The following is a 12507-nucleotide window of genomic DNA, read 5'->3' as shown; positions in this document are numbered from 1 at the left end:
TTGATCAAGGTTTTGCAGTCAGCATGAAGTCTTGGGCATTAATTTTCCATCTTTCCTGAAATTATTTTAAATATTGCACCAAGTGGAGAGAATCCCCAGGCGTCCAGGAATGTTGAAGTCATGAAACAGATCAAACAGACAATCATATGGAAGAACTTTCACCAATGGTATGCCAAGAGGATAAAAGTAGTTTTTTTTTATAATTTTACAGATTTCAACCCCTTCCCCCCCCCCCCCCCCCCCAAAAAAAATTGTCAAAATATGTATATGGGGTTAAGGAAGCATAAATAGCTGAAGTAACACAAACATTTTCAATTTTCTTAATATGTAAATATTTTGTAATCATATGGAGGCAACTAGCATGCCAGGATTATAAAATTAGTGTTTTATGGTCAGAAAGATTGTTCAGCAGTTAGGCATAAATTTTGCAAGAATTTTAACAATGAAACTAATGGAATAAAAGTGGAAGTTCATGCCAGTAGTGTTTAATTGATTGCAGTCTGCTGGAATTTCCAACCGTGCACCCAATGGTAATGAGTCAAACTGTTGACAGCAATTTTCATGTTTAAAAGGTATTTTAAAATGCAGAAGTTGCTGTCGTTTTAGAGGACTGAGGTGGTAAACTCTAATTGTTTCATTCACTACTATTGAATAAAATCTAGGTCCCACAAGTTTAACTAACATTTTTAAATGTAACCTTGATTGATTTTTTGTGACCTTGGGAAACAGTAGATAAAGGAAAGCCAGGAATGCTAGGTTCAGAATACAAGAGCATTTTCACTTGTCAGCTTAATTTGCTTCCAATTAACCTGCTTCAGTTATTCCCTGTAATTGGATATCCCTTGACCTCTTTTTCCCTTCTCCAAGTCAATACTTTCAATCTCCATCTCAAGTCTGATAACTCTGCCCTCATGTGCACATGAACACATTCCCAAGTACATACCCACTCCAGCCTAGTTGAAGTTATTGCCTCTGATCTCCCATATTGACTGGCTGTAATCTTTTACTGACTAGGAGAAAGTCAGGACTGCAGGTGCTGGAGACTCAGTCAAAAATATGCTTTATCTGAAGGATCAGAAAGCATTCATGGAATAGCAGGAATGGAAGTACAATGGAAGTTCGATTATCTGAACGTGATGGGCGGGCACTATTTTGTTTGGATAATCAATTATTCGGAATATCGATTAAATGCCTTTCCTCTGGGGCTCGGAGTTTTAAAGTCTCCTCCTCGTTCAGGAGCCTACAACAGCATAGCACGCAGACACCGCCACCCCCCCCCCCACCACCATCCAACACCACCCCACAACCTGGTCCAACCACGCCTCCAAAACCCCTTCCAACCTGCCCCCAATCCCGCCCCCTAAACCTCTTCCAACCCCATAGGGTACACCCCTATGTAGAACTCCAGGGAAAGTGTGGAGAGAGAGAGAGGGGTGGGAGGTCAGTCATTTGGAGACCGTGCCTGTTTAATCACTGTCAACAAAAGTCACGATCACTGCTGGAAACACGTCTTTGATGTAATGTTTCTATCAAGACCTCAAGATCTCCTTCTGATGATCCGATTTTTGGATAAGTGGCATTCAGATAAACCAGTTTCCTCTGTATATCCTTCCTATTAAGTGGTAAAGGCAGAAAATGCAGTGTATCCCAACCTTATTTAAGCTATTTTAGCAGCAAACTTTTTTCTAAATGTAAAAGCAGACAGAAAGCTATTCTAGAAAATATTTCTTCTCCAATCAATAAATATAAAACTGTTTAATAAAAATAGCTGGAGCTTGATTTTTTATGCTTTATTGCCATTACAGTATGTTGCTAGATACTCTTAGATACTCATTAGAACACGAACATTTATTGCAGATGCCTAAAGGTTGATATGCTAGTGAGGGGGGGAACGTTACAGAATTAAATTACTTAAATCACCACAAAATTACAATGTGGATAACGAACATCACGCTAACATAGTTTCTGTTTTTTTTTAAATTATATTTTTGAATTGCGGAATTTTATGCCATAAATTGTGCCTATTACTGTCTGTTCTGTTAGTTGAAGAGTAAGTCAAAACTATTCCAACTTTCTACTGTTATCTTCATCTGGTTAAATATTTGTACGTTTTTTCATGAAATGATGCAGAAGTCTTTGCCTCAATTATAGTCTAGTTAATAATTTTATTAAATTGTGGGAGAGCTTGTGCTTATAATAGCGTATGCATATTGAATTAGGCTGACCAATTTGTAATTGGTTTTTACTTGATAAGCCTAGTATTACATATCAAGGATCGCTTTCATATGGTTAAGTTTGTAATTTGTATTGGACATTCACAAGGATGTAGCTATTACCAGAATACGTGTGTGCTTGGAGAGAAAAACAAGATCCTAGAATTGTGATTTTCTATGCTCTCATGAGAAGTTTCACTGTCCATCTAGGGTGGCACCCCAAAGGGCTTCTAGTTGCACATCTTCATGAGCATAAGTCAGCAGTAAACCGAATCCGAGTGTCTGATGAACATTCAATTTTTGCTACTTGTTCAAATGATGGCACTGTGAAGATATGGGACAGTCAGAAGATGGAGGGAAAGACAACAACTACCAGGTATGAATGTATTTCTCTGCATGCTTTTTTTAAAATTAAACTATGTGAACAAGGAACATGAATGAAAAGGATAGTACAAGTCTAAGTTCAGTTTGGATTCATGACCAGCAGAATTGCTACTGGATGCTAGTTTTGTTTTGAGACAAATGATAAAAAAATATTAGGAAGGCCCTTGTAACATTCAGAAACAAAACCAAAACACATTACTGGATAAACTGAGCAGTTCTGGCAGCATCTTCGGAGAGAAAGCAGAATTCATGTTTTGTGTCAGTGGCTCTCCTTCAGAACATGGTGGCACAGTGGTTAGCACTGCTGCCTCACAGCGCCAGAGACCCGGGTTCAATTCCCGCCTCAGGTGACTGACTGACTGTGTGGAGTTTGCACATTCTCCCCGTGTCGCCTTGGGTTTCCTGCGGGTGCTCCGGTTTCCTCCCACAGTCCAAAGATGTGTGGGTCAGGTAAATTAGCCATGCTAAATTGCCTGTAGTGTTAGGTAAGGGGTAAATGTAGGGGTATGGGTGGGTTGCGGATGGGTGTGGACTTGTTGGGCCGAAGGGACTGTTTCCACACTGTAAATAATCTAAACTAAACATGCTGCCAGACCTGCTGAGTTTTTCCAGCAATTTCTGTTTTGGTTTTGTTTCTGATTTCCAGCATCTGCAGCTCCTTAGTTTTTTTTAAGGTCTGGGATTGTGGTAGAATTTGTGGAGTCCCTGAAAAATATTACTTGTACAACATACTATAACAGGATATGAACAAGAATGCCAGATAAGAGCAAGAAGTAATGTCAAGTGAGACTTCAGAATCCAAAGCTGGATTGCACCAGCATTGATATTGAACCTTTTCTTGATTGTCATGGATGTTCTAACTTAACAAATGACACAGCAAGTACCATAATTAATGATGTTTGCAGATTACATGGAGCTATGTGATGTTCAAGTAACATGACTGAGGAACTGGAAAAAAACATTGGAAGACCGGTCATGAAGATTAGGAGGCCCAAAGAGCTGGATTGTCAAATTAAGCCTAGTGAAAAAGAGTAAAGCGAATAGCCTAAAAATTAAGGCCAAACTATTCAGGAGTCATGCTATGAAGCACTTGTACATACAATGGGTGGCAAAGGTTTGGGACTCTTCCACAAATGGCAGTTGATGTTAGCTCAGTTGTTCATTTTAAATCTGAGATTAACTTCTGCTGAGCAGAGTATTAAGGGACATGGACCAAAGTCAGGTATATGGAGTTAGGCCACATGTCAGCCATGAATTCACTGAATGGCAAAACAGGCTTGAGGGGCTGAATGGCTTACTTCTGAGTTTCTAATGTGTAAAGATTATAAGTGAAGACTTGGAGCAAATGATTAATTTCAAATACCTGCAAACATTGGTGGCTGAAGATGGAAGAATATAAATTAAGATATGGGTTATTCCTAGTTGGTGTAATTAGAGGAAGTGCATTGGAGTGCTATATGATAGAAAATTATCCCTGAACTAAAACGAAGAACCTACAAGATAGTTGAAAGACCAGCTGTTGTAATCAATTGAGGAGCTGTCTATTGGTTTCTCTTTACTTTGCACTTCTTGTTTGACAGATTTTATAAAAGGGCATATTGATAAATATAGTGAGTGTTTAACAGTTTACATGCTGTGACCATAAAAGCCAGAAGTCCCACAACACCAGGTTATAGTCCAACAGGTTTATTTGAAATTACAAGTTTTCGGAGCGCTGTCCCTTTGTCAGGTGAAGGGGCAACATTCTGAAAGCTTGTGATTTCAAATAAACCTGTTCGACTATAACCTGGTGTTGTGATTTCTGACCTTGTCCACCTTCGTCCAACACTGACACCTCTACGTTGTGACCATAAAAGGCATGATAAGACAGGTTTTCTTGTATTTTTAAAAGGGAGTAGTTTTTTTTTATGGTACTTAACAAAACATCAGTAAAATATTTTAAAATGACCCTCTAACTTTCACACATTTTATATTACTATTTCATCATTACTCATTAAAATCCCAGTGAGCTGGAATTACATTTGCAGGCACAATGTTTGTGCCAAAAACAGGAAACTACAGTGGTTGCAACCAGAGTAGATTGTTTTCCCCAAGTTCTGGTGAGTTCTCCTGCAGGAACAAGCAAAGTTTTGGCAAAACTGCTTACAGTGGTTTGGGTGAAGGCTGACCATGCTGAGTAGCGAGTAACATTAAACCTTATAGTCAAAGTTCAAGCCTCTGCAATTAATAGTTTACAGTATCTGAGGTGAAGGCTGTCTGGGCATACTGGTTTGTGGTATTGACACAGTGACACTGGCTTATTTGAGTGGGGCAGGTATGCATGATTTAATTCAAAAAGGGAATCAACTTTAAAAAGGGCAACAAATAAAATTTGAGGTGCAACATAGAAGGGGGAATCAACACAAAACATTAAGAAAAAGGTGACATGGCTGCAAAGGAAAGGAAGGATGTCAACTTGATTGATCCCATGTAATGGAAGGTCTTACCACTGTGATGGAAGGGGTATGTTGATAGTTGAGCTCCACGACTCTGAGTTTCGCCATTAGTATAAATGTTTTGATTCAGTCATTGAGATGGCCAGTTATTTCCCTTTTTGTTTTGCTGCTACCAGAATAAAAGAAACTTTACCAGATTATTTTAGTTAACTCAAAGCTGGTTTGATGTTATAAAACCATAGTCTCTTCCAAAGCCAAATATTCCCTCATAATTAAAGAATAATTAATTCCCATCGTTTATCTCCCTATAGGGTGCATTTCTGTAGTGTAGTGGTTATCGCATTTTGCCTAACACGTGAAAGGTTCCTGGTTCGGAACCAGGCAGAAACAGCCTTGTTCCCCATGGCAGTCTCGTAGATTGACATGAGCGGAGCTTTCTTATGGGTGGCATGGTGGCTCAGTGGTTAGCACTGCTGCCTCACAGCACCAGGGTCCCAGGTTCGATTCCAACCTCTGGTGACTGCCTGTGTGGAGTTTGCACGTTCTCCCAGTGTCTACATGGGTTTCCTCTGGGTGCTCCGGTTTCCTCCCACAGTCTGAAGATGTGCAGTTCAGGTGAATTGGCCATGTTAAATTGCCCATAGTGTTAGATGCATTAGTCAGAAGGTCATGTGGAGTTGTTGGGCCAAAGGGCCTGTTTCCCCACTGTAGGGAATCTTATCTAATCTAAAAGCTTTGCTTGATTGTTTTTCTAAAGTCACTTGATTTTCCTGTAATGAACCATACTGCTTTTGAAAAGCAGAAAAGATGGAATAAGATGATATTGCATCGAGATGGACCTTAGGACATTTGTCACCCTATTCTGCTGCACTTCTCACCATAGCCCACATTGTTCAAATCCCTATAAGTTTCCACCTCCTGATTTTTGAGGATCTGTGAAAATTCACATATGTACTTAAATACGAGAGCTATCTTTTTTAACTGATCCTGCTTTAAGGTTGCTTCATACATTTTCAAGGATGAGAGAGAAGAGGAAATTTTGCTTGCTGCATATTTTGGAGGTCTTCTCCTTTTATTGATAAACCAAAGGGTTCTTGTAAAATGAAACCAACTTCAGAAGTGTTGTCAGACAACCTTCAGTGTGTAGGTCACATCTCTTCCAAACCAAGTTTTTCCACTAATTAAAACAATTAAAACTCACACTTTATCTATCTAAATAATGTCATTTCAAAACTTTATAAATGGATGTTAATCCAGAATGTCCAAATACAGAGGAACCTTTGCTTATTTGGCATTCGGTTATCCGAATATCAGATTATCTGGCAAGATCGCAAGGTCCCGATGCTTGGCTAAACTATGTTATCGGGCATTCGATTATCCAGAATTTGAGTAACTGAATGAAATACTCCCTGCCCATGTTCTTCGGATAATCAGGGTTCCTCTGTAGTTTCATATTCCAGTTCCTCCTTTTAAATGTAAATATGTAATCCCAAAAAAACCTCATCATTGATACTTGTCACAGGTGGAGCCTGTTCTCCAGCAATCCTCAGAATGTTAAAGAACTTGGATATTTCTTCCTCTTCCAGCTCCTCCAGTGGATGTGTGGTTCTACACAAGTGGAAGGTGTGATTGAATGCCTTGATGGTGCTTCCTGTGAGGGTCCTGGCTATTCCTCCTCAGGGATGTAATCTTGAACTCTTCCTGTTCTAGCCCTAGATTATGAGCAGGATCTGAAGGCTGCGGAGAAAAAAACACAAAGATTCATTAGTCACAAGATACCACCTTTATCCATGGTTTTATGAAGATTTTGTTCTTGTATAGCTGGGAGTAGCTGCTTGGAGGAGTTCTCACTGCAGAAACCTAATTTCCCCATCTCCACATGCATACTCATCTCACTCTCCTGTATTTTGGCAGGTGCTCCTCAAGTGTTGTCAGCACCCTAATTTTTCACTGATGCACGCACGTACACGCATGCACATGCATCCCTTCCGTCGTATTCTCTCTCACACTCGTTGTGTAAGAGACATTAAAAGACATTAGCTTGGGTATGTGAGCAAGTTGCTTGCATTGATAGAAACAGATAGTGATGTGAATCCCTTATGTTGTGATTGTTGCTGTGGCATGCATGCTACACACCACAAGCTCAGCAATACCCCAGCCCTGCATGAGGTAGAGAAGGCTGTCCACTAGTTTAAGGACAGCAAGGCTGCTGGAACAGACGTTATCCCCATTGAAGCATTGATGTGCGGAAGCAAAGAACTCTTGCTGCAGCTATATGGCCTTGTCTACCTTATCTAGAAGTGGGAGAGCATCCCAGGAGAGCTTCAAGAGGTCATAGTCAGAGCATTTTCAAGGGCACAAGTCCAACTGTGGTAACTTCAGGGGAATCGCCCTACTGTTGGGGGAAGGTCATCACCAAGGTCCTCTTCAACCTGTCCCTCCCTGTGGTTGAGGAACTCCTCCTGGAATTGCAGTGTGGCTTCCAGTCCTGGAGGGGCACAATAGACAGGATTTTCACTGTGCGACAGGTGCAGGAGAAATGTAGAGAAAATAACCTCCTCCTGTATATGACCTTGGGCATTTGACACAGTCAATCAGAAAGCATTATAGAGCATTCTCCTCTGCTTTGGTTACACCATAAAGTTTGTCACAATCCCTCACCTGCTCCATAATGCAATGGAAGCCATGGTAATGACAAATGGCGCCTGCACAGACCCATACCCTGTCTGGACTGGTGTTGAGCAGGATTGCGTTGCCCCATCACTGTTCTCGATCTACCTCGTTGCAACACTTCACCTCACTGCCAACAAGTTCCCCACTTGAGTGGAGCTAACTTGCAGAACCTGCAGGCAATTAATCAGCATCTACCACTTTAAGGTAAAGCCAAAGTCATCCCAACCAGTGTCATTGAGCTGCAGTATGCAGTTGATGCTTGTGTGTGTGTGCTATCTGAGGATGTACTCTAGACCATCGTCAGCACATTTGCTGAGGCATATGAGGGCATGGGTCTTGACCTGAATATCTGCAAGAAAAAGGTTCTCCACCAAACTGGCCAGGCATGAAGTGAGTCCTCCAATCATTAAGATTGACAGGGAAGCCTTTGAGAACATTTACCATTTTCAATACCTCAGAAGTGTTCTGACTGCTAAAGCAGCTATTGATGAAGAGATCCAGCTCTGCCTCCAGTGTTCTTCAGGTGGCCAAATGCTGCGGTAGCAAAGGGTGTTCAAGGACAACATCAGATTTGACACCAATATCATGGTTTACAGAGCGGTGGTATTTCCCGCTCTCCTATATGGTTGTGGGATGTGTACTGTCTACAGCAAACACCTCAAAGTGCTGGAGCAGTGCCTGCAATGCTATTTGCGCAAGATCCTGTGAATCTGTTGAGAAGAAAGATGCACCTACACCGCAGCGTCCTTGACCAGACCAACATCCCCAGCATCGAGGCACTGACCACCATGTCATCCATATGACCAACAAGAGACTCTCCAAGAGGTGCTCTGCTCAGAGCTCTGAAACAGCAGGTGAGTCTAAGGTGGACAGAGGAAGTGCTTCAGCGATTCCCTCAAGGCCTCACTGGTGAAGTGTGGCTTTCCCAGAGACACCTGGGAATCACTGGCCCAAGACTGTCCAAAGTGGAGAAGGAGCCTACTGGAAGACGTCGAGCATCTCGAGACTTGCTGTTGGGAAAGAGCAGAAGCTAGCTGAGAACAGCAAACTGAGCCTGCTGCCACACTAATGTCCCACCCACTCCTTATTGCAACCATCTTTTGTCCCAAGAGGTAATAAAGTCTGTGGTAGCAGCATTAGTCTGTACAGCCACCTCAGGACTCTCCCCGAGAGTTGAAGAGAGTCATTCTCGTCTGCAAGGGACTGCCAATGAATGCTGCTGTGCAGCACTTCGTGAGAAGACTGTGGTAATAGATTCTGAGTGAAAAGGTGGTTGAGTACAGTGAAATATCTAAAGATAATGGAAATCAATAAAGCTTTATATATGCATCTCATATTTATCAGATGCTCCTCCTAAAGCTAGCTTTTGTGGTGGTGTCCTTGTTCCTTACAAACCTTTGGTGAGAAGCTGTGATGTATAGTTTTCTCTAGTTCTATTTAGATGCCAGTGAGCTGGTGGTGCACAAGTTGCTGAGTGTTGTATATCCTTTTTCTATTTTAATTACAATCCCTGACAGATGCTAAAGAGGAGACAGCATCTCTGGTGCAAGTGGTACTCCTGGATAGATGCAATTCATTGATTGTACATGAGTTGTGTGATGGAGATGCCTGACAGCCTGTCTTATATATGGTATTCCTTTGCCGTGACTAGCTTATGATACTAACTTTTACTCATAAGGACATGAAGTATTTAGTAGACAGTGACAGGCTGCAAGAGATTATTTATTCCCTTGCAGCACTGCATCCAAACTACCGGGGTGATTCAGCTTGCCTCTGGTTCATTTCCCTTGGAAAGTGGACATCCCTGTATTCAGAAACTCCCTCCATCAGTACCTCCTCAGAAGGTGTTACTAAATCATGACCCTACATTTTGCCAGCTTTGTCGCATGTTGAGTGGAGTGTAGAGTGATGAGGAAAGCTTGGTCAATGCTTCTGTGTTTTCAATATGGAAGGAGATAGCATCCTTGTTACACAGACTGTTACAAAAATCAGGGAGGAGTTTCACTATGTTACTGGACTTGTGAAATGAAGATGGTAGTGTTGTGGAGAAAATATAGAGAACAACCAGGAGATGCAGAGAGTTCTTCAAGAAGTAGGTCTTTTATTTGCAAACAAAAAACCGTGACACTGAGAAAGCAGATTCTCGAATGCCCACAAACCTCGGGGTCCGTGGATTTTTATATCTTTTTCTTATCATGTTTCTGTTAGCTTATTAGCATGTCTAATTATATTAATCAAAGTACCTCACTCTAGCTACACAATAAACCAGTGATGTTAGTCCCCATTATCTCTTTAGTTGTACATTCTACTTAATGTTATTCTAATGTCATGGTTAGATATTTATTGCTAACTGTGCTACAGTGATCTTCAATTCCAGACTAACCTGTCATGATAGATATTTAGCTATTCCATCTGTTACAATAGTCTCCTATCTCAAGCTGACTCTACTGACTATTAATTAGATATTTTAATGTCATGTCCCAAATATTTATTGTCCCAATCCTGTCATAATAATACTTAACAGAGAAACTTGCTTTATTATTTGTGTTTATCTCATCTCGCCATATTGACCTTTCAGCCTTAACCTTACTCTGCTAATTGGTGTAAGAATGTTCCACTATGGGTTATTCCATCCTGCCTTCCACAGAACAGATTGCCAGAGGTCTTCATGCTTTAACCCTTCCCATGCTTTCATGTTGTGTATTTTCCATATTCCATCCCCCCCCCCCCCCCCGAGACCTACTGGTCTCACCCAGAGAAAGAAGACAATAAGCTCAGCCACTCTTGTGCCCAACACAAACAATATAGGTCCCAACACAGAATAATAACTTTCGGAGTCTTCTTCCTCCATTGGAGGGTTCTTCCTCCATTCCTGGGGTCCCTTGGGCCAAAAACCTCTCCTCCAATAACCTGAACAGGAAAAAAGACCCAAGATCCCTCACAATCTAGGATCCGCACATTCTTCAGAAGTATCATCGACGTCCACACGTGGATCTATTCCTTGCACTGTGGCGGTTGTTAGATCATCATAATAGAGTGGTGGGGTTCCATCAGAGGAGTAAGCACTTCCTGGGGTAGTTGAAATGACCACACGTTGCCGTGTAGTGACGTGAACTAAAAAGGATTTAATAAAAGGTAAAGAACAACAAAAGACGAAGGCAACAACAAGCAAAACCGCACCTACAATAAGGCCAATCTTGACAAACCATGCTCCCCAAGACCCTAATATATTATTCAGCCAATCAAAAGCCTGATGACCAAACCCCGTATTGTCTTTTAGCTCCCGTCTTAGATTCTTTAGTTTTTCCAATGCTTTAGTAAAAGATCCCCCAGGGCTAGTGTTGTTAGATATAAAGGTACAGCAATGTTCCCCAAACATTACACAAACCCTGCTTTTTTTCTGCCAGTATCCAATCTGAGGCCTGTCTGTTTTGCCATGTAATTTTAGTAGTAGCAGTAGCATCGAATTGTTCTCTCAAGACCACAAGGGTTTAATCAGTATAATTGATAAATCTCTGCTGGTTGTAATAAATGTAATTAATCCATTCAGCATTCTTGCTAACCTTTATCCCTGGGATGAGAGCCTCCCAGCCCGCAGCAATCTCATTGCGGGCCTTAAAGTCATTAGGAATACCTCTTGGCTGTCCTATGCTATCAATCTGAATTGTTGGATCAGGAATGTACCGTCACTTATTTCAGTGCAAAGCTGGCTATGATGTAGCGTCAAGCTGCGTGTGTGGCAATATAACTACCTCGTGTAGGAGCATTACACAGGCACAGCTGCCAGTCCAGTCAGCGGGCAGCATCAGATGCAACTGTCCTTTCTTTCCACACAGCCACCAAGTATCTGTCAGTGGGGCGCGTTGAGAATTTGAAACAGCCCCAAATGTGGTGTCCACCTCTAACTCAATCGTATTCCTGCAAAGACCTTTAAAACCGCCTACTGGCGTGGAGCCATTTCGCTTAAAGCATTCAAAACTCAACCCTTCCCGTATCCTGGGAATGTGTAATTAGTCTTAATGGTAGCCACACCACCGTTGGGGTTGCTGCCTGCCCACATCATTCTGCTGATAGAACGTATAGGCCTGAAGTAGGAGGCACCAAAACGGGCAATGGGATTGCCTGTAAGTTGATGAATCATCTGGGTTAAGAGGTCGGCTAGAGTGCTATGAACGCCATTGAGTACAGGTGGTCGAGTTATAGGGCATAGAGACAATGTAGTATGAGGGGGGGTTACCTCAGTACACAAGAAACAGTCCTGTCTAGCCTTCATTGTGGCTGTATAAGTTTGCCCATTGATACCAGTGATTGTCACAGGCGCCTACCCATGTGAGGGCAGCGTTACCAGTCCAGGTATTCCAAGTTAATGGTCTCCAAGTCTGAGTATGCAGGCCTGGCATCAGAGACGGGGGGGTTACCCCAACTCTCCAGATATCACAAGGTGTGCAGTCCAGGTAGCTGTGCAGTCCAACCTTGCCTCAAATCTATTTTCCAGGAGGAGAAAGTGAGGACTGCAGATGCTGGAGATCAGAGCTGAAAAATGTGTTGCTGGAAAAGCGCTGCAGGTCAGGCAGCATCCAAGGAGCAGGAGAATTGACGTTTCGGGCATAAGCCCTTCTTCAGGAATGAGGCTCATTCTTCAGCTCATTCCTGAAGAAGGGCTCATGCCCGAAACGTCGATTCTCCTGCTCCTTGGATGCTGCCTGACCTGCTGCGCTTTTCCAGCAACACATTTTCAGCCGTGGTCTTGCTTTGGTCAACATCGTCAACACTTCTGCTTCCCACATCCCCCAAATGTCTTG

The 12507-nt window shown here is 42.1% G+C and overlaps 1 protein-coding gene across 1 annotated transcript in view; it reads left to right on the top strand.

Moving 5' to 3' along the window:
• pik3r4 (phosphoinositide-3-kinase, regulatory subunit 4) overlaps positions 1 to 12507 on the top strand; it is a 105744-nt gene that overhangs the window by 62866 nt on the left and 30371 nt on the right. Inside the window, exon 12 of the mRNA XM_043719254.2 lies at positions 2424 to 2589. Within this exon, the coding sequence (XP_043575189.1) occupies positions 2424 to 2589 (166 nt within the window). The remainder of the gene's footprint in view (positions 1 to 2423; positions 2590 to 12507) is intronic.

The sequence above is a fragment of the Chiloscyllium plagiosum genome, unplaced genomic scaffold, assembly GCF_037043375.1.
Source record: "Chiloscyllium plagiosum isolate Xiang-an unplaced genomic scaffold, Cpla_swu_hap1 HiC_scaffold_34, whole genome shotgun sequence".
NCBI lineage: Eukaryota > Metazoa > Chordata > Chondrichthyes > Orectolobiformes > Hemiscylliidae > Chiloscyllium > Chiloscyllium plagiosum.
The sequence above is the reverse complement of the archived record's forward strand: the minus strand, read 5'-3'. Positions and strand labels throughout refer to the sequence as shown.